The 23,323-nt window shown below is 38.8% G+C and overlaps 1 protein-coding gene across 7 annotated transcripts in view; it reads left to right on the forward strand.

Annotated features, from left to right (window-relative positions):
* The window catches only part of LOC122698580 (SPHK1 interactor, AKAP domain containing), a 185,230-nt gene that overhangs the window by 39,452 nt on the left and 122,455 nt on the right, over window positions 1-23,323 (forward strand). For 5 of the 7 annotated variants that reach the window (XM_043909791.1, XM_043909789.1, XM_043909792.1 and 2 more), the window contains exon 2: window positions 7,995-8,100. In XM_043909791.1, coding sequence (XP_043765726.1) covers window positions 7,995-8,100 — 106 coding nt within the window. The remainder of the gene's footprint in view (window positions 1-7,994; window positions 8,101-23,323) is intronic. The other 2 variants (XM_043909790.1, XM_043909795.1) reach the window with 1 other exon arrangement.

A 23,323-nucleotide genomic window follows, 5' to 3' on the forward strand; every position in this document is an offset into this window, starting at 1 on the left:
AGGTAGGGGTCCAGTTTCATACTTTTTCATGTGGCTGTTCCATTTTTCAATACCATTTACTGAAGAGACTGCCTTTTCTACATTGTATAGTCTTGGCTCCTTTGTCATAAATTAATTGACCCTATATGAGTACATTTATTTCTGGTGCTGTATTCTGTTCCAGTAATCTCTGTTTTTTATGCTAAGATCACACTGTTTTATAGGTTTGTAGTATAGTTTGAAATCAGGGAGTGTGATGCCTCCAGCTTTGTTCTTTCTCAAGATTGCTTTGGGTTTCCAGTTTTCCATATCAGTTTTAGAAAGACTGACCTAAACCCCTTTTCTTCATCTAACAAATTAGTCCCTTTAGATAAGGGTAAAATAAGGACATTCACTTTAGCAAACTTTCATTTTGAACCACACAAATGTGTATTTTAAAACCCTCTAAATTCTAGGCTGTGGCATATTGTTAAACTGGTTTTAACAAGGGGCACTTGATTCCTTGCTCAAAGTCCCTTCTCATAGATAGGAGCTTTTATTTTTCGTCTGGTGTTGAGATTAAAGGATTTAGTAGAAGGCCCAAGAATAGATATCCTTAATAGGATTGAGACAATCAAACCAATTACCATATTTTACTAAGAGCATTCTTTATGTGGGGGAGAAACTAAGAATAAACCTTAGCTCTTAGAATCTTCAAATTGTCTAACTTTCACTGTGTTTACTTGACTTTGGCAACAACAGCAGCAGGATCCCTTTTTGTTAGAATTATCCTGGGAAATTCTTTAAATTATCTTTTCAGATGTGGCTTATCTCACCATCTGTCACCACTGCAGGAAATTCAGCATTGAATTCAAACACTCTCCAGTGCCTAATCTTTTGAGGTCAACCAGGATGCTCAGAAAGATAAGGAAAAACAACATTGATAAATACTAATTGAGCTTCCATCACTGCCTAGTGCTGTCCTAGGTGGTAAGGGATCCCTAAGAGTGAAAGCACTACTTATAGCCTAAATAGGGAGACAGACAAACATTATGCAATTATATATCATTTTGACAAGTACTGTCATAGGACAACTTCTATTGGAACTCACAAGGAGAGTATCTATCTCATTTCTTGGGTTGAGTTGAGATTTGGAAGATGAGGGAGGAGGAAGGGTGAAGGTGTGTGTGTGTGTGTGTGTGTGTGTGTGTGTGTGTGTGTGTGTGTGTGTGTGTGTATGCATGTGCATGCATTGGCCATTGGAGGTTGGAGAGGAGCAGTCACCTTAGCAGAGAGAGGGGAAAGAAAGAGATGCAAGAGGTGATTTATAAATGGAGACTCAAAGGATAGAGTAGAAATTATCCTGGAGGAAGCAGGGGGGCGGGGTGGGGTGGGGGTGGGTACAGGAAGGGTGTTTTTTTTAATTGGGGGATAATTGCTTTACACTGTTGTGTTAGTTTCTGCTGTACAGTGAAATTCAGCATTTATATGTGCACATATATCCCAGTGAAAAAGCAGGCTTAAGACTAAATATTAAAAAAAAACAAACTAAGATCGTAGCATCTGCCCCCAATACTACATGGCAAATAGAAGGGGAAAAAGTGGAAGTTGTGACAGATTTCCTCTTCTTGGGCTCCAAAATGACTCTGGACGGTGACTGCAGCCATGAAATTAGAAGATGATTGCTTCTTGGCAGGAAAGTAATGACAAACCTAGACAGTGCAGTGTATTGAAAAGCAGAGACATTACTCTGCCAACAAAGGTCCATGTAGTCAAGAATATGGTCTTCCCAGTGGTCATGTACAGTTGTGAGAGCTAGACCATGAAAAAGGCAGAACACCAAGTAATTGATGCCTTCGAGTTGTGGTGCTGGAGAAGACCCTGAAAGCCCCTTGGATGACAAGGAGATCAAACTGGTCAATCTTACGGGAGATCAACCCTGAATATTCACTGGAAGAACTGATGAGAAAGCTCCAGTATTTTGGTCATCTGATGCGAACAGATGACTTATTGGAAAAGTCCCTGATTCTGGGAAAGATTGAAGGCAGAAGGAGAAGAGGGCATCAGAGGCTGAGATAACTGGACAACATCACCGATGCAATGAACATGAACTTGGGCAAACTCTGGGAGATGGTGAGGGACAGGGAGGCCTTGCGTGCTGCAGTCCTTGGGGTTGCAGAGAGTCAGACACGACTGGGCAACCTAACAACAACAACAGTCTTTTGGACTCTTTTGGACCTCCCTCCCACCCCACCTCCATCCCATCCATCTAGGTCATCACAGAGCACCAAGCTGAGCTCCATGCGCTATCCAGCAGCTTCCCACTGGCTATCACTTTTACATATGGCAGTGCATGTGTGTGAATCCCAATCTCCCAGTTCACCTCATACCTGCTACCCTGTCTCTGTGTGTCTGTTCCCTGTGTCTGCAAATACATTCCTATTCCTGCCCTGAAGATAGGTTCATCTGTGTGTTTCTAAAAGAAGTAATATCATGTGCAAAGGCTCAAGGGCAAAAAGAATATATATGTAACTTAAGACCTTAGATAAATGCTTCTCAAGCTTTAATGAGAATGTGAATCCCATGAGTTTAGTGTCAAAATGCAGATCTCATCCAGTAGCTCTAGGGCAGGTCATGAGATCCTGGGTATCAACAAGCTTCCAAGAGTGCTGCTGGTACATAGACTGAACTTCGAGTAGCAACATAAAAACCACTCAATTTCCAGTAGTGGGTCATTTCATTCTCTGGTGAAATCACTGAATATTCTTTAAGCTATTTTCACTACTAATGGTTGACCTACTTATTCACATTGCATGAATCATTGATTGCAGTGTGGTGGCAACTCAGGATCTCATTGGTATACGACATTGTTCTACAAAGGTGTCTGCTTCTCCTCCTATAATACTTTTAAAGTCACTACTTTAAATTCTGCTGTGGTGCCTTCCTTCCTACCTTGATCTTCCTCCTCACTGAAATGCATTTAGCAGTTTCAGCGTGAAACCAGACGGAAAGGATGTGCTTAATAAATACTGTCAGCACTTGTCAAAATCAAACAAAAATGTCCCAGGGAAGTATTTACATCCTTCCCCATTAAGAGCAAGTTATAAGGCTGTGCTATATCTTGACAGCAGTTCTTTTAATGTCAATTTGTGCTCATTTCTAATAAATGCATGAGTTTCATGTTCTTGCCAGCGCTGTCTCATCCTGTAGCAGCAAATGTTCTGCTTCTAGAGAGAAAACATTTTTGCATATACTCTGAAAATTCCATCTCCTTCCCAAAGGCATGGAAATAGATTGAGCTGGGTTGTAGTCACCTACTGGAAACTTACATTGATGTCACGTGGTTTAAAAGATGTGCCTCTCTAGATATATTTTAGATATAGGCATCATTAAATTGATTCATAATGTATTTCGGGAGAGCAGAGATGCTTTGAGGACACATTTTTTATTTTGTTAATGCTATACATGCTTAGCCTTAAAACGAATGGAGCAAGCTCTGCAGGCAAGCAACACTTTCAAATCCCCTTCTTCACCTTCATTTCTGACTAGGATCTCAATCTCACTATCATCTTAAAGGCAGAAAGATTTTCATACCAGGATACATGTGGCTCAGTCAGTTCAGTTAAGTCACTTAGTCGTGTCTGACTCTTTACGACCCCATGGACTGCAACACGCCAGGCCTCCCTGTCCATCACCAACTCCCAGAGCTTGTTCAACTCATGTCCATCGGGTTGGTGATGCCATCCAACCATCTCATCCTCTGTCGTCCCCTTCTCCTCCTGCCTTCAATCTTTCCCATTATCAGGGTCTTTTCCAGTGAGTCCGTTCTTCGAATCAGGTGGCCAAAGTATTGGAGTTCCAGCTTCAACATCAGTCCTTCCAATGAATATTCAGGACTGATCTCTTTTAGGATGGACTGGTTGGATCTCCTTGCAGTCCAAGGGACTCTCAAGAGTCTTCCCCAACACCACAGTTCAAAAGCATCAGTTCGGCACTCAGCTTTCTTTATAATCCAGCTCTCACATCCATACATGACTACTGGAGAAAACAGCTTTGACTAGACAGACCTTTATTGGCAGAGTAATGTCTCTACTTTTTAACATGCTGTCTAGGTTGGTCATAGCTTTTCTTCCAAGGAGCAGAAATGTCCAGTTCTAACTGTTGGTCCACTTAGAGGTCCATACCATTTCTATCCTTTATTGTGCCCATTTTTGTATGAAATGTTCCCTTGGTATCTCTTAATTTTCTTGAAGAGATCTCTAGTCTTTCCCATTCTACTGTTTCCCTCTTTCTTTGCACTGATCACTGAGGAACACTTTCTTATCTCTCCTTGCTATTCTTTGAAACTCTGCATTCAAATGGGTATATCTTTCCTTTTCTCCTTTGCCTTTAGTTTCTCTTCTTTTCTCAGTTATTTGTAAGGCCTCCTCATTTTGCCTTTTTGCATTTCTTTTTCTTGGGGATGATCTTTATCACTGTCTCCTGTACAATGTCACGAGCTTCTGTCCAAAGTTCTTCAGGCACTGGCTATCAGATCTAATCATTTGAATCTGTTTGTCACTTCCACTGTGGGAAACAGTGGAAACAGTGAGAGACTTTATTTTTGGGGACTCCGAAATTACTGCAGATGGTGACTGCAGCCATGAAATTAAAAGATGCTTGCTCCTTGGAAGAAAAGCTATGACCAACCTAGACAGTGTATTAAAAAGCAGAGACATTAATTTGCCAACAAAGGTCTGTCTAGTCAAAGCTATGGTTTTTCCAGTAGTGAGAGGATGTGAGAGTTGGACTATAAAGAAAATGCTGAGCGCCGAAGAATTGATGCTTTTGAACTGGGGTGTTAGAGAAGACTCTTGAGAGTCCCTTGGACTGCAAGGAGATCCAACCAGTCAATCCTAAAGGAAATCAGTCCTGAATATTCATTGGAAGGACTGATGCTGAAGCTGCAACTCCAATATTTTGGCCACCTGATTCGAAGAACGGACTCATTGGAAAAGACCCTGATGCTGGGAAAGATTGAAGGCAGGAGGAGAAGGGGACGACAGAGGATCAGATGGTTGGATGGCATCACTGACTCAATGGACATGAGTTTGAGCAAGCTCTGGGAGTTGGTGATGGACAGGGAGGCCTGATGTGCTGTGGTCCGTGGGGTCACAAAGTGTTGGACACGACTGAGCAGAATTGAACTGAACTGTATAATCGTAAGGAATTTAATTTAGGTCATACCTGAATGGGGTCTAGTGGTTTTCACTACTTTCTTCAATTTAAGTCTGAATTTTGTAATAAGGAGTTCATGGTCTGAGCCACAGTCAGCTCCCAGTCTTGTTTTTGCTGACTGTATAGAGCGTCTCCATCTATGGCTACAAATATAATCAGTTTGATTTCGGTATTGACCATCTGGTGATCTGGTGACTTGGCATTTCTTTTTTCTCCTAGACTAACTCAGCAATTAAATTTTTATGTGTATAATAATCACTATAGTACTGTGGCTACTCTTCCTGGTGTCTCTGATGGTAAGGAATCTGCCTGCAGTGGGGGAGACCGGGTTCAATCCCTGGGTAGGGAAGATCCCCTGGAGAAGAGAATGGGTATCCACTCCAGTATTCTTGCCTGGAGAATTCCATGGACAGAGGAGCCTGGCAGGCTACAGTCCATAGGGTCCCAAAGAGTCAGACACGGCTGAGCAATGTGGCTACTTGTACAATGTGCTTTACGGGAAAACAGAGCTTGCATGGATGATCTTTTACTCTGGCCTAGGTTCCCTGATTTTGGACCTACCCAGTTTTCCCTAAGTTAGATGTGATCCACCTTTAGAGAAGAGAGATACTGATTGCTGAAGCTCTGTTTCTACTCTGTTTTAATTAGGTTTGTGTCCATCTCATTTCTCAGCCTTCCTACCTACCGCTCTCAGGATCACTAACCCTGCAGTGAGCCATGGGGAATGTCCCAACACTGGACTTAAATCCTTTGGTGGCCTAGATGGAAGTGATCCTTCAATTCACCAGAGATGCCTAAAGGACATAACAGAAACAGGGCAGGCAGCTATGCAGACTCTTCAGCCTGTCTCCCGAACTCCTGCACATAGAGCTCTGACTGGCTCCTAGTAAGAATAATAACACAATTTCTTTTGAGTCATGGGCCAAGTTGTTACAGACCATAGTTACCTTGGTTGGTGATCCTGTCTTCCATGTGTAAATGATTTAGAATCTCACAATGATAACCTGTTTGGTATAAAAGTCAAACTTTCCTGTTGCCGAGAAAGCATTCAGAAGGCCTAGAGCTGAGTTTGAGGGAGAATCACTTACTGATGATAAGTAGGGTATAGGCCCTACATTGCAAGAAGCCTGTAAAAACAAGGCTGAAAACTCAGACTCTCAATGATATTTTGAAAGTGAGGTCCAGAGCTAGCAGGGACCACAGACTTCACTATAAGCATTTCATTTATAAACAAAAAAGAGACAGGCCTTGAAAAGCTAGGCAGTGTCTTGGCTAAGGCATTAGAACCAGGATCTAGAGTCAGTTCCCTTCTCCCTCTGTTTCCTGATCCCTCCCCCTCCTTCTTCCTTTTTCTTTTCTTCCTCCATCCCTTCCTTCCTTTCTTCCTTTCATCCTTCCTTTCCCAATCTTTCCCTAGTTCATCAAAAATAATATGGATGTTGTCGTTTCATTCTATTCCTCAAGGTGGCAGTTACTCAGAAAACAATACATAAGGTTTAAAACAAAACAGATTTTAATTGAATTATTTTATAAAATTTTTACCCAAATTTCTGATCTGTTACAGAGCACCATCTGCAGTCATGTAAAAAAAAGAATGTTATTCATAGTAGTTATTAACAGAAATACAAATAGACTACATGCATGCAATATTTGACTTATGGCTAATCACAATGCAGTGAAAATTGACTGATTCAGAACCTCAAGCATGAGGCTTATAGGTTATTTAGAAACACAGTGTTTATTTAATGGATCTTCTGTTTGGTGCTTCTTAATCCGAAGAAAAAAATTCTATATGTTGGGTTGATAATTACATAAAGAGTCATCAGACAATATTTCAAAAAATATGTTTTAATGAATGTTCTATGTTCTATGTCACATATTCTATGTGGTCAACAACCACAAAAATAAAATATGTAGACTTGAGATATCAGTATACTTTTTAAAAATCTAGATTTGCATATTTTCAGAAGAAAATTATTCAGCCTAATTTAAATATACAAGGAGCCCTCTGAATCTTAATATTTCTCAGCTCAGCTCAGTAAGTCACTTAGTCATGCCTGACTCTTTGCGATCCCATGGCCTATACAGTCCGTGGAATTCTCCAGGTCAGAATACTGGAGTGGGTAGCTGTTACCTTCAATATTCTAAAACTATTTTCTAAAAATAATTTTGATTTTTATCATGTCTTGAGCCTGTATAAGCAATTTCAGATCTTTTAAAATATTTATACACCCCTGTATATAGTCAAGCCCACCAAGATTTGACAGGAATAGGGGAAGAGGATATAAGTCTAGAATTTTGGAAACAAGAAAACTAAGTAAGATACTGTCTCCAGTCACAGGGATGATAAAGAGATGACCTGTGTTTTCTAAAGCTCATATTCTTTTCATGATACCACACTGCTTCCCAATTAAAATTGTTTTCCTCTCATTTGAAAAAATAATATGAGTATTTTTTATGTATTCATTTTGGCTGAGTAGAAATAATGTGACAATGGAAAGAATATTACTTGGGTTTTAGAACTGCTTGCTTAAGAAAATGTGTCAACTCTGCTAGAAATCATGCAGATGTGTCCATCCACAGACTGTGGAGGGCGATGGGTCACAATTTTATATTCAGAATGGAATAGGTCATAGTCGTCCCACCAAATACAAAAGTGAAACCAGCAAGGAAACCAACATCAATGTCAGCAGAAGGTTTGCAGTGTCCAGCGCGATCTGAAAAGATGATTTTGCATAAAGCACATTGTGCTTCTTTCTTTCTAAATATGCAGATGACTCACAGAATGTGTTCTCTTTTGTGTTTTGGGGAACAAACAGCAGCTTGGAGTCACCCCTGATGTACGAGGTTCCGGAGACGCAGCAAGGCAGCGCCAGCGCCAGCTTGGAAAGTAGCCTGGGCGGCTCCATCACTGCCTGTAAGAAGGTAACGCTGCCTCTAACACCACACCGCTGTCTCTGAACTGATTGAGCTAATTGAACACTGGTTTGAGTTTTCAAGCACTTCTTCTAAAGCAGAAACAGCAGTAAAACCACACAACAAAATCACACACAGTTTGCTCATGGGGATAACCCCCTGATGACATTAAACATGTAATTCATGGAAATGATCAGAAAACTGAAGCATTTCAGAAAGGTGTGATTTAAAAATTCTAAACCTCCAGTCATACACCACACCTCCAATCTTTTCTAGTAGCTCTTCCTAAACTTAAGCATTGGATAAAGGCTTCTTGGATCTCCTTACAGAAAAATCTTCACAGGTTTTGAATGATTCAACTCATTATAGTAAGCTCCTAAGTCTATATCTAAGAAAAATACAGTCATGGCTGTTTTCCTTTAGCTGTTTTCTTAAAGGGAAGGGTATGCTTGGTTATTTTATTAGGATCAGAATTGCATTTACTAGAGTATAGATTTTAGAACTGATAAACAAATCTTGCTTTCAGACACTTGCAGAAAGCTGACATTTGAACAACATAAAGTCATCTAATTTAACTGTCCCATTTTTCAAGCCAACCCAGCCCAATTTCAGGCCCAGAAATTTAAAGCCAAGTGCTTACTTACCTATTTAATGCATTTGTCATTATTTGATGCTGTATTCCAGAGGAAAGTGTGTTTCGTTTCTTGAAAACAGAAAAATCATACTGGATTATTTCATTTATTGTTACAAAAAAGTTCAATTATAAAGAATGCTTATAGTTATACATTAAGACAAATCATTTTACTGATCATGTTTTATATGTATATTTAACTATGATAACATAATGTACATTATATATGCATATATATTTCAATCTATTGATTACTGTTCTGAGTGAAGCAGCAGTATTCTCTGTGTGATTTTGTATAGTTTTTTTTTCTTATTCTTTTTTTATTCCATTTATTTTTATTAGTTGGAGGCTAATTACTTTACAATATTGTAGTGGTTTTTGCCATACATTGACATGAATCAGCCATGGATTTCCATGTATTCCCCATCCCGATCCCCCCCTGCCACCTCCCTTCCCACCCCATCCCTCTGGGTCTTCCCAGTGCACCAGCCCTAAGCACTTGTCTCATGCATACAACCTGGGCTGGTGATCTGTTTCACCCTTGATAATATACATGTTTCGATGCTGTTCTCTCAAAACATCCCACCCTCGCCTTCTCCCACAGAGTCCAAAAGTCTGTTCTGTACATCTGTGTCTCTTTTTCTATTTTTCATATAGGGTTATCATTACCATCTTTCTAAATTCCACATATATGCATTAGTATACTGTATTGGTCTTTATCTTTCTGGCTTACTTCACTCTGTATAATGAGCTCCAGTTTCATCCATCTCATTAGAACTGATTCAAATGAATTCTTTTTAATGGCTGAGTAATATTCCATGGTGTATATGTACCACAGCTTCCTTATCCATTCATCTGCTGGATTTTGTATAGTTTTCAAGTACCAAAGAAAACAAATATCTTCAATAGAGAACGTACATTGATTATAAAAAAAAAAGTAACATTAAACATAATCTTAAAAAATATTTCATGCATATATTCATAACTAAATATGAAAATAAATATGCCTGATTAATTAAGATACACATGTTACATAATCCTATTTTCTCTCCTCTTATAAAATTCTTGTAGAGGATTCAAAACTATAAATTCCAGATTTAACACAAACTGGTTTTGAGTTGTTTATGAAAGAACCAAAGCTGCAGGTTTCAAGCCCTAAATATGGTCTATTCAACTCTGTAACTCTAAATTATAAAGTCATCACCAGATGCTATATCTTTCATAAGGCTAAATTATTTTTAATTTATTCTAATTTTTGAATAACTCTATTTCTATTGATTAGAATTCCAGTGGCATTTAAAAGAAGGATTGAAGCCAGACTGCCTGAATTTGACACCCAGTTCTATGATTACTAGTTGTGTGATTTTGAGCAAATTACCTCTTCATGCCTACATTTGCTCATCTGAAAAAATATATTATTACCCATTTCACAGGGTTGAGATGCAGGTTCTTCAGTGAGTGTATCAATAGGAAATGCTTAGAACAGCACCTGGGATACTACATATATTCAACAATAAAGATTACCTGTAACTAATATTAGTCTAAAGAATGGTTTTATCAACTGATAAATAGTGCCAGAAAAATTCAATATTAGCATTACCATGCTAAGAGAGTCAGTATTTTATGATCCGTTATTTCAATTATGCTTATTTCCTTAGAAAATAGTCATATTCATTTTTTAAAAAATCACGTCTAGAAGCTAATGAATTAATAATAAAGCTGTTTGGGACTAAATAGCTTCTAGAAAAAGTAAAACAAATTCAATGATCTATTCTAAATGATCTATTATATATGCATATATATATATATGATTTTAAAATTTTGAATATAATTCTCATTCCACAATTATTTCTAGAACAACTGTTATTACGTTGAACCATATAAAATTCACTTTTTTATTGATCATATATCAAAAATGATCACATATGGGTAATTTCATACAATCCAACCTAAATATATTTAAAATGTTGTTAGCTCCTAAGGAAAGATAGGGGCTTCCCTGGTGGCTCAGATGGTAAAGAATCTGCCTGCAATGCAGGAGATCTGGGTTCAGTCCCTGGGTTGAGAAGATCCCCTGGAGAAGGGAATGGCAACCCACGCCAGTATTCTTTCCTGGAGAATTCCATGGACAGGGAATCCTGGCAGGCTACAGTCCATGGGGTCGCAAAGAGTGGGACAGGACTGAGTGACTAAAACACGCATGCACACACACACACACACACACACACAGAGAAAGATACAAGGATAGATCACAAATGGCCCCCACTCTAAAATAATTTACAGTCTGGTTTGGGAGATTGTACTGGTTTCTGATGTGAAAAGTCAAGCAATAAATAATAAGTTAAATGATATAACTCTGCAGTGACATATCAAGATAGTATAAATCAGGTGACAAATGAGCATTATGGGTATTTATAGCTGAGAACACAGAAAGACACTGGATTTGTAATGGACAACACCTTCAAAAAGAGAAGTGGATGTTAATTTAGACTTTGAAGTGTGATTAAGATTTGAATAGGTGAAGAGATTATCCAACTAAATTTAGGAAGGAGAAGCCAAATTAATGTAGGAGAAGCCAATACTTTTGTGTATGGCAATGTTTTTCTAATATTCATGGAACGTTCCTTTCGTTCTTAAGCTTATGTAAACATTGCATTTTAAGACAATTTAGTAGCCTTATATGCCATAGGTTATACACCATGTGGACTCTAATTGTTTTTCTTGCCTTCCAAAAAGTAACTCACCAGTATTTCTTCTTCTTTGTATCAAGATCATGGCCCCACAATAAAAGGCATGAATATTGAAACTTAATTCCTTTATTTTATTTTTATATGTTACTGAAAGTTGATTTAAGTGATCATGATTATTTTTTCATTGCATTAATCACAGGTCACGGGATTGGGGAAGTAAGGATCTGTATGGTCACAATTGCACATATAATATATGTTCTGTACAATAATTACAAAAAGAGTAAGGACAGTTCTGTCTTAGAAACAGCAAGACTGTCCAGCTAAATCTCTCCTCTTCACAATGAATCAGCCTTCAGTAAGAGTAACATGGGTAATTGAAATCTATTGGTAATTCCCCAAACTTTTTTTTTTTTTTCAATTTTTTATTAGTTGGAGGCTAATTACTTCACAACATTTCAGTGGGTTTTGTCATACATTGACATGAATCAGCCATAGATTTACACGTATTCCCCATCCCGATCCCCCCTCCCACCTCCCTCTCCACCCGATTCCTCTGGGTCTTCCCAGTGCACCAGGCCTGAGCACTTGTCTCATGCATCCCACCTGGGGTGGGGATCTGTTTCACCATAAATAGTATACATGCTGTTCTTTTGAAATATCCCACCCTCACCTTCTCCCACAGAGTTCAAAAGTCTGTTCTGTATTTCTGTGTCTCTTTTTCTGTTTTGCATATAGGGTTATCGTTACCATCTTTCTAAATTCCATATATATGCATTAGTATGCTGTAATGTTCTTTATCTTTCTGGCTTACTTCATTCTGTATAAGGGGCTCCAGCTTTATCCATCTCATTAGGACTGATTCAAATGAATTCTTTTTAACGGCTGAGTAATATTCCATGGTGTATATGTACCACCGCTTCCTTATCCATTCATCTGCTGATGGGCATCTAGGTTGCTTCCATGTCCTGGCTATTATAAACAGTGCTGCGATGAACATTGGGGTGCACGTGTCTCTTTCAGATCTGGTTTCCTCAGTGTGTATGCCCAGAAGTGGGATTGCTGGGTCATATGGCAGTTCTATTTCCAGTCTTTTAAGAAATCTCCACACTGTTTTCCATAGCGGCTGTACTAGTTTGCATTCCCACCAACAGTGTAAGAGGGTTCCCTTTTCTCCACACCCTCTCCAGCATTTATTGCTTGTAGACTTTTGGATAGCAGCCATCCTGACTGGCGTGTAATGGTACCTCAGTGTGGTTTTGATTTGCATTTCTCTAATAATGAGTGATGTTGAGCATCTTTTCATGTGTTTGTTAGCCATCTGTATGTCTTCTTTGGAGAAATGTCTGTTTAGTTCTTTGGCCCATTTTTGAATTGGGTCATTTATTTTTCTGGAATTGAGCTTCAGGAGTTGCTTGTATACTTTTGAGATTAATCCTTTGTCTGTTTCTTCATTTGCTATTATTTTCTCCCAATCTGAGGGCTGTCTTTTCACCTTACTTATAGTTTCCTTTGTAGTGCAAAAGCTTTTAAGTTTCATTAGATCCCATTTGTTTAGTTTTGCTTTTATTTCCAATATTCTGGGAGGTGGGTCATAGAGGATCTTGCTGTGATTTATGTCGGAGAGTGTTTTGCCTATGTTCTCCTCTAGGAGTTTTATAGTTTCTGGTCTGACATTTAGATCTTTAATCCATTTTGAGTTTATTTTTGTGTATGGTGTTAGAAAGTGTTCTAGTTTCATTCTTTTACAAGTGGTTGACCAGTTTTCCCAGCACCACTTGTTAAAGAGGTTGTCTTTTTTCCATTGTATATCCTTGCCTCCTTTGTCAAAGATAAGGTGTCCATAGGTTCGTGGATTTATCTCTGGGCTTTCTATTCTGTTCCATTGATCTATATTTCTGTCTTTGTGCCAGTACCATACTGTCTTGATGACTGTGGCTTTGTAGTAGAGTCTGAAGTCAGGCAGGTTGATTCCTCCAATTCCATTCTTTCTCAAGATTATTTTGGCTATTCGAGGTTTTTTGTATTTCCATACAAATTGTGAAATTCTTTGTTCTAGTTCTGTGAAAAATACTGTTGGTAGCTTGATAGGGATTGCATTGAATCTATAGACTGCTTTGGGTAGAATAGCCATTTTGACAATATTGATTCTTCCAATCCATGAACACGGTATGTTTCTCCATCTGTTTGTGTCCTCTTTGATTTCTTTCATCAGTGTTTTATAGTTTTCTATGTATAGGTCCTTTGTTTCTTTAGGTAGATATACTCCTAAGTATTTTATTCTTTTTGTTGCAATGGTGAATGGTATTGTCTCCTTAATTTCTCTTTCTGTTTTTTCATTGTTAGTATATAGGAATGCAAGGGATTTCTGTGTGTTAATTTTATATCCTGCAACTTTACTATATTCATTGATTAGCTCTAGTAATTTTCTGGTAGAGTCTTTAGGGTTTTCTATATAGAGGATCATGTCATCTGCAAACAGTGAGAGTTTCACTTCTTCTTTTCCTATCTGGATTCCTTTTACTTCTTTTTCTGCTCTGATTGCTGTGGCCAAAATTTCCAACACTATGTTGAATAGTAGTGGTGAGAGTGGGCACCCTTGTCTTGTTCCTGATTTCAGGGGAAATGTTTTCAATTTTTCACCATTGAGGGTGATGCTTGCTGTGGGTTTGTCATATATAGCTTTTATTATGTTGAGGTACGTTCCTTCTATTCCTGCTTTTTGGAGAGTTTTAATCATAAATGAGTGTTGAATTTTGTCAAAGGCTTTCTCTGCATCTATTGAGATAATCATATGGTTTTTATCTTTCAATTTGTTATTGTGGTGTATTACATTGATTGATTTGCAGATATTAAAGAATCCTTGCATTCCTGGGATAAAGCCCACTTGGTCGTGGTGTATGATTTTTTTAATATGTTGTTGGATTCTGTTTGCTAGAATTTTGTTAAGGATTTTTGCATCTATGTTCATCAGTGATATTGGTCTGTAGTTTTCTTTTTTTTGTGGCATCTTTGTCTGGTTTTGGAATAAGGGTGATGGTGGCCTCATAGAATGAGTTTGGAAGCTTACCTTCATCTGCAATGTTCTGGAAGAGTTTGAGTAAGATAGGTGTTAGCTCTTCTCTAAATTTTTGGTAGAATTCAGCTGTGAAGCCATCTGGTCCTGGGCTTTTGTTTGCTGGAAGATTTTTGATTACAGTTTTGATTTCCTTGCTTGTGATGGGTCTGTTAAGATCTTCTATTTCTTCCTGGTTCAGTTTTGGAAGGTTATACTTTTCTAAGAATTTGTCCATTTCATCCAAGTTGTCCATTTTATTGGCATAGAGCTGCTGGTAGTAGTCTCTTATGATCCTTTGTATTTCAGAGTTGTCTGTTGTGATCTCTCCATTTTCATTTCTAATTTTGTTAATTTGGTTCTTCTCTCTTTGCTTCTTAATGAGTCTTGCTAATGGTTTGTCAATTTTGTTTATTTTTTCAAAAAACCAGCTTTTAGCTTTGTTGATTTTTGCTATGGTCTCTTTAGTTTCTTTTGCATTTATTTCTGCCCTGATTTTTAAGATTTCTTTCCTTCTGCTAACCCTGGGGTTCTTCATTTCTTCCTTCTCTAATTGCTTTAGGTGTAGAGTTAGGTTATTTATTTGGTTTTTTTCTTGTTTCTTGATATAAGCCTGTAATGCTATGAACCTTCCCCTAAGCACTGCTTTTACAGTGTCCCATAGGTTTTGGGTTGTTGTGTTTTCATTTTCATTCATTTCTATACATATTTTGATTTCTTTTTTGATTTCTTCTATGATTTGTTGGTTATTCAGAAGCGTGTTATTTAGCCTCCATATGTTTGAATTTTTAACAATTTTTTTCCTGTAATTGAGATCTAATCTTACTGCACTGTGGTCAGAAAAGATGACTGGAATGATTTCAATTTTTTTGAATTTTCCAAGACCAGATTTATGGCCCAGGATGTGATCCATTCTGGAGAAGGTTCCGTGTGCACTTGAGAAAAAGGTGAAGTTGATTGTTTTGGGGTGAAATGTCCTATAGATATCAATTAGGTCTAGCTGGTCCATTGTGTCATTTAAGGTTTGTGTTTCCTTGTTAATTTTCTGTTTAGTTGATCTATCCATAGTTGTGAGTGGGGTATTAAAGTCTCCCACTATTATTGTGTTACTATTAATTTCCTCTTTCATACTCGTTAGTGTTTGCCGTACATATTGCGGTGCTCCTATGTTGGGTGCATATATATTTATAATTGTTATATCTTCTTCTTGGATTGATCCTTTGATCATTATGTAGTGTCCTTCTTTGTCTCTTTTCACATCCTTTATTTGAAAGTCTATTTTATCTGATATGAGTATTGCGACTCCTGCTTTCTTTTGGTCTCCGTTTGCATGAAATATTTTTTTCCAGCCCTTCACTTTCAGTCTGTATGTGTCTCTTGTTTTGAGGTGGGTCTCTTGTAGACAGCATATATAGGGGTCTTGTTTTTGTATCCATTCAGCCAATCTTTGTCTTTTGGTTGGGGCATTCAACCCATTTACATTTAGGGTAATTATTGATAGGTGTGGTCCCGTTGCCATTTACTTTGTTGTTTTGGGTTCACGTTTATACAACCTTTCTGCATTTCCTGTCTAGAGAAGATCCTTTAGCATTTGTTGAAGAGCTGGTTTGGTGGTGCTGAATTCTCTCAGCTTTTGCTTATCTGTAAAGCTTTTAAATTCTCCTTCATATCTGAATGAGATCCTTGCTGGATACAGTAATCTAGGTTGTAGGTTATTCTCTTTCATTACTTTCAGTACGTCCTGCCATTCCCTTCTGGCCTGGAGGGTTTCTATTGATAGATCAGCTGTTATCCTTATGGGAATCCCTTTGTGTGTTCTTTGTTGTTTTTCCCTTGCTGCTTTTAATATTTGTTCTTTGTGTTTGATCTTTGTTAATTTGATTAATATGTGTCTTGGGGTGTTTCGCCTTGGGTTTATCCTGTTTGGGACTCTCTGGGTTTCTTGGATTTGGGTGGCTATTTCCTTCCCCATTTTAGGGAAGTTTTCAGCTATTATCTCCTCGAGTATTTTCTCATGGCCTTTCTTTTTGTCTTCTTCTTCTGGGACTCCTATAATTCGAATGTTGGGGCGTTTCACATTGTCCCAGAGGTCCCTGAGGTTGTCCTCATTTCTTTTGATCCTTTTTTCTTTTTTCCTCTCTGCTTCATTTATTTCCACCATTTTATCTTCTACCTCACTTATCCTATCTTCTGCCTCCGTTATTCTACTCTTGGTTCCCTCCAAAGTGTTTTTGATCTCATTCATTGCATTACTCATTTTTAATTGAGTCTTTTTTATTTCTTCTAGGTCTTTATTAAACATTTCTTGTATCTTTTCAATCTTTGTTTCCAGGCTATTTATCTGTAACTCCATTTTGTTTTCAAGATTTTGGATCATTTTTATTATCATTATTCTAAATTCTTTTTCAGGTAGATTCCCTATCTCCTCCTCTTTTGATTTGGTGGGCATTTTTCATGTTCCTTTACCTGTTGGGTATTTCTCTGCCTTTTCATCTTGTTTAGATTGCTGTGTCTGGAGTGGGCTTTCTGTATTCTGGAGGTCTGTGGTTCCTTTTTATTGTGGAAGATTTACCCAGTGGGTGGGGTTAGACGATTGGCTTGTCAAGATTTCCTGGTTAGGGAAGCTTGCGTCAGTGTTCTGGTGCGTGGAACTTGATTTCTTCTCTTTGGAGAGCAATGGAGTGCCCAGTAATGAGTTTTGAGATGGGTCTATGTGTTAGGTGTGACCTTGGGCAGCCTGTATGTTGACGTTCAGGGCTATGTTCCTGCGTTGCTGGAGAATTTGCGTGGTATGTCTTGCTCTATAACTTATTGGCTCTTGGGTGGTGGTTGGTTTCAGTGTAGGTATGGAGGCTTTTGGACGGTCGCTTATTACTTAAAGTTCCATGTAGTCAGGAGTTTTCTGGTGTTCTCAGGTTTTGGGCTTAAGTCTCCTGCCTCTGGATTTCAGTTTTATTCTTCCTGTAGTCTCAGGACTTCTCCAGCTATACAGCACTCCTTTCGAAGGCAATGGGCTGCTTTTCTGGGCGCCTGATGATCTCAGCTAGCGATCAGAAGTTGTTCTGTGAAGTTTGCTCTGCGTTCAGTTATTCTTTCGATGAATTTGTAGGAGAGAAAGTGGTCTCCCCGTCCTACTCCTCCGCCATCTTGGCTCCTCCTCCCCAAACTTATTTTATGTAATAGCTTCATCTTCTTCTCCATCAAACCTTCTTATCAGAACTGACATATTGTTGAATTAACCAGTAGAAGAAATAAAACAAGGGTCCAAAAGATAATGCATTAGTTGGATAATCAGCCTCTGAAAAATTGCAAATTGACCAAATGTATTCCATATGCTGTGTGCTTGACAGTGAATCTCTAAGGTTTTTGGAATCCTATCCAGGTGCAGTTGCTTTAGTTTCTTGTTGTTAAGGAAATATGTCACTGGTCGCCATAGCTGTGAAAAGGCCATACCATTAGGAAAAAGAATTTAGTGGTCTTATTTAAAGGACCACTTCTTATTTAACTCCTTAATATATGTGTTTATTTGACAGGGACTGTCTTTCCCCAGAGCTAAGATTACCGTACCATGCAATCACAGCTAACATATACTGTCCTGGCATTTTGTTGATAGAATCACCTTTTGCTCTCAAAAATTCCCTGGTATGCACAGTGTCATATGATTATCCCAGCTCTAGCTTCAGAATTATCCTTTCTCTTCTTTCTCCCCTTCCTCTAAGAGTTATGAAAGTTATCAGATAAACTCACACTGCGGTGTTAGTAACTACACATCTTAATGTTGTTGTAACAAATAAAATCTGTTTTTACTTAACTACTGCTACTGCTGAACTAGTATGATTATCACCTCCCTCAACTGACATTGGCAACTGAGCCTATAGAGCCTGGACATGATTTCAGAATTCTATTCCTAACAAAGCATCAATCTATCCAAGTTGCGATTTAAGCTAACTTTGATGTCACCCTAATTTAATGAGCACCAAGACCCATCTAATTCTGTTTCATTGACTATACTAAAGCCTTTGACTGTTTGGATCACAATAGACTGTAAAAAATTCTTAAAGAGATGGGAATACTAGGCCATCTTTCCTCCTTCCTGAGAAATCTGTGTGCAGGTCAAGAAGCAACAGTTAGAACTGAACATGGAACAACAGATTGGTTCCAAATTGGGAAAGGAGTACATCAAGGCTGTATATTGTCACCCTGCTTATTTAACTTACATGCAGAGTACATCATGCAAAATACTGGGCTGGATGTAGCAAAAGCTGGAATCAAGACCTCCAGGAGAAATTTCAACAACCTCAGATATGCAGACAATACCATTCTAATGGCAGAAAGTGAAGAGGAACTAGAGAGCCTCTTGATGAAGGTGAAAGAGAAGAGTGAAAAAGTTGGCTTAAAGCTCAACATTGAAAAAACGAAGATCACGGCTTCTGGTCCCATCACTTCATGTCAAATAGATGGGGAAACAATGGAAACAGTGACAGACTTTATTTTTTTTGGTCTCCAAAATCACTGCAGATGGTGATTGCAGCCATGAAATTAAAAGATGCTTGCTCCTTGGAAGAAAAGCTATGACAAATCTAGACAGTGTATTAAAAAGCAGAGACATTACTTTGCCCACAAAGGCCCATCTAGTCAAAACTATGGTTTTTCCAGTGGTCATGTATGGATGTGAGAGTTGAACTATAAAGAAAGCTGAGCACCGAAGAATTGATGCTTTTGAACTGTGTTGTTGGAAATGACTCTTGAGAGTCCTTTGGACTGTAAGGAGATCAAACCAATCAATCCTAAAGGAAATCAACCCTGACTGTTCATTGGAAGGACTAATACTGAAGCTGAAGCTCCAATACTTTGGCCACCTGATGTGAAGAGCTGACGCATTAGAAAAGACCCTGAGGCGAAGAAACACTGAAGACAGGAGGAGAAGGGGACAACAGAGGATGAGATGGTTGGATGACATCACGGACTCAATGAACATGAGTTTGAGCAAGCTCCAGGAGATGATGAAGGACAGAGAAGCCTGGTGTGCTACAACCCATTGGGTCGAAAAGAGTCAGACATGACTGAGTGACTGAACAACCACCAGACCCAGGGAAGTTTTAATGTATGCAGTTTTGTTGTTGTTCAGTTGCTAAGTGTGTCCAACTCTTTGTGATCCCATGGACTGCAGCACAGAAAATTGTTTCTCACCTGGACATTCCCTGATGTTTCCTTCCCTTAAGGGATAATTCCTCCTTATAAGACAAATACAACCACCTTTGTTAAATTGAATCATATGGATTTCCCTTTAAATAAGCTATTATAAATGTTATCCTTTTTTATCTATTAAACACTAAGTAAAATGTCCTTAATTTTCTCTTTATAATAAATCAAAATCTGTTATCTAAAGGGAGGCAGTAAAGTGCTGTATAGCAAAGCTGAACTTGGAATCCAAAGTCCTGAGTCAAATTTCAGGTTTCTCCTTTTACTGTGTGATCTTAGACCAGTGATGTAACTTCTCTGACTCAAAATGTCTTAAGGGTTGGGAAGCCTTATAAAAATGTCATACCAACCCTTAAGACATCTGAGTCAGTTAAGTTATATCACGAGTCTAAGAGTTTGGGCTTCCCTTGTAGCTCAGCTGGTAAAGAATCTGCCTGCAATGCAGGAGACCTGAGTTCTCTCTCCCTGGGTTGGGAAGATCCCCTGGAGAAGGGAAAGACTACCCCCTCCAGTATTCTGGCCTGGAGAATTCCACGGACTGTATAGTCCATGGGGTCACAAAGAGTTGGAGATGACTGAGTGACATCCACTTCCACTACACTTTCCCTGGTTGCTCAGTGGTAAAGATTCCACCTGCCAGTGCAGGAGACAAGGGGTCTGATTCCTGGGTTAAGTAGATCCTCTGGAGGTAGGAAATGGCATCTCACTCCAGTATTCTTGCCTGGGAAATCCCATGGACAGAGAATCCTGTCAGGCTACACACAGTTCATGGGGTTTGCAAAGAGTTGGACATGACCTAGTGACTAAACAACAGCAACAACATGATATTTATATGTCAAAAGCTTTGTGTAAGTCTTCAGTACATAGTTCATACTTAATAAAAATTAATTTCTTTTTTAACCAAAAAATAAATAATCTTTTGTTGTTGTTGTTTAGCTGCTAAGTCATGTCTGACTCTTTTTGGACCCCATGGACTGTAGCCCACCAGGCTTCACTTTCCATGGGATTTCCCAAGCAAAAATACTGGTGTGTGTTGCCATTTCTTTGGGGAATATTCCTTACCCAGGGATCGAACCCACATTTCCTGCATTAGCAGGTGGATTCTTTACCATTGAGCCACCAAAGAAGCCCACAGGGTAAAATTTGTTTAAGTACAATTGACAAACTAATCTGGATGCAGTGTGCTTCGTTGTGTTGATTATCTGTTGGACTTTTCTCTAGTTTGAAAGCATTATGAAAGTGAAGTGAAACTGTAGTCCCTCAGCCATGTCTGACTCTTTATGACCCCATGGACTGTAGCCTGCCAGGCTCCTTTGTCCGTGGAATTAATTCTCCAGGCAAGAATACTGGAGTGGGTAGCCAGTCCTTTCTCCAGGGGATCTTCCTGTCCCAGGCATCAAACCAGAGTCTCCTGCATTGCAGGTGGAATCTTTACCATCTGAGCCACCAGGGAAGCCCCTTGAAAGCATTATAGCCCATGTCGTATGTCCACAATAGCAGGACATTTTCAATTCATGCTTTACATCACAGACTGAAGATTTGCTACTCAGGACATAGTAGAAACAAATGTATGAAAAGAATTTTGGAGAAAAATCAACACCTCAAATATCCTTCTCTTTTTATGTCATGTTAATTAAATCTACCCTAGAGTTGGACTTATCAAAGGCATCAGACTGAAAACACTTCAGGTTCCCAGAGGCAAGATTTGATCTTAATATGACATCTGATCATCTCTTTGAAGCTTCAAAAGCATGCTTTGGCTTGACTGACCTCTTTTAAACTGACTGAAATTTGCTGTCAACAGTGGCACAGATACAACTGAGGAAGAACAGAATGGAGGCCCCTTGATGATTTACCCTGCTCTGTAATATACATTTCCTCTCAGCCCATATCGTTTTGATGACATGTAATTAACAAAAGCAATTCAATTAATATGTTCATGCACGAGCATACAAATTGAAAGGCTTTTTCAGAATCCTATCCTTGTCTCTAAAGATGTTTTTATTGATCAGAATTGCATTGCTCTTGGCCAAAAGCCCCAGTAGTAACTCCAGGAAGTACATGATGGAAAATAGCTGTAATAGTCTGTCTTTGTAGAAGCTGTTTCCTTAAAGGAGGGAAGGGCTTTTAAAATATATATAACTAAGTAAATAAAATTTAAAACAAAGCCAGAATAACTGGGCCATAATCACCTTTCTGTTGAAGGCTTTCCCTCTGGTATGTAACCCACTCACAGATTTATAAACACTCTTCTGATCAAGCAGCCTGTTAGCGATGTTCAGATGCATCTTCTGATACCAGAGAATGGCCTCTTCAAATTTTGTCAAGCAGCGAGGTGTCTTGTTTTATCGCCCTTCTACAGGACTAATCAGAGGCGTTGAGGAAACAGGGAGATTTTTAAGAAAAGAAATAGATGTCTTCCTAAAAGTGGTATTTGAATATGGTTGGTCTAGTAGTTCTAAAGGCAGTACCTTAGAGAAAAATGAGAGGGAAAGCTAGGATGCCAGAAGAAGTGTGGCTTATATGGATGGGAAAGCAGGGAGAAGAGACGCAGACACTGTGTACAGAAAGTGGGAGGAAGGAAAAGCAGGCTCTGGGGTGAGACACATGAGAAGTCAAGGTTGATAGGCTTCCACGACATTGAGAGTTGAACAGAACCATGAACTGTCGGAGCCAAGACATTCATGAGTGGTGAGTCATTGAGGTCATTGGGAAGAGGAGCTAGAGACAAGGTATTGGGTTCACAGGTTCAGATTTAGCCCAGTTGCATCTGAAGAGCCAGCCACAGAATTCCCTCTGGGGGTCATTTCACTGACTGCCTAAGGAAATATCTATCTGTCCTGAGCCACACTAATGTCTAGAAGGCTTCAAGGTTGCTCTGAGGCCAGAACACAGATAATGAGGTTCTGGTGGGGACTCATTTCCTCTGCCCTCAGCAAAAGCAAATTGAAATGATAATTCATCTTCTCTTGCGTTTAAAGCAGCCTGATCTACTCTGAACTAGAGAGGTGTGCTACATGGTGAGTTTATTCTTTGACAAATGTCCGTTCAGTAATCTTAGATGGGAAACTGTTTAAAACTATCAATTATGGCTCACTCTGCAATCTGAATGCGATTCAGCTTCTTATTCCAAAAGTCAGGAGTTCTATTCAGGATTCCACACCACCTCTCCTTCCTGTCAACAACTGCTATGTAGAGTGTTTGAGACTCCAATATGCTAGTCTTTTTCTCTTCTCTGCAGTTCAATTCCTTGAGTGTCCTCTCCACTATGTGTGAAGAACTCCTAGAAGGATTTTGCAGTGCCTTTTCTTTCTTTTTTTTCAATCAAAAAGTAGGGCTCTGAAAACTCAAAATAGCTTAGAACATTTTGTGGAATGGAAGGTGACATTGCGCTGTTGAAACCAGGCAAGTGATCTTTTTTTTTTCCTTTGAATTATTTTAATTGCCCCAAACCTTTATGTTAGCTATTCAAAATCTCTATTCAAAAATGGAAGGGGTCTATATTTTTTAAATATCTAATATGGCATTCAGAACTCTCTTTTTTTCCTTTCAGGCATTTAAAATATCTTACCATCCCTGCTTCCCATCACTAGCCTTTTGCTTTTTCTCACTTTCCCCTTAGTCCTGCATCTAAAAGCATCCCTCTCGACTTTGTAG

The sequence above is a fragment of the Cervus elaphus genome, chromosome 8, assembly GCF_910594005.1.
Source record: "Cervus elaphus chromosome 8, mCerEla1.1, whole genome shotgun sequence".
NCBI classification, from domain to species: Eukaryota; Metazoa; Chordata; class Mammalia; order Artiodactyla; family Cervidae; genus Cervus; species Cervus elaphus.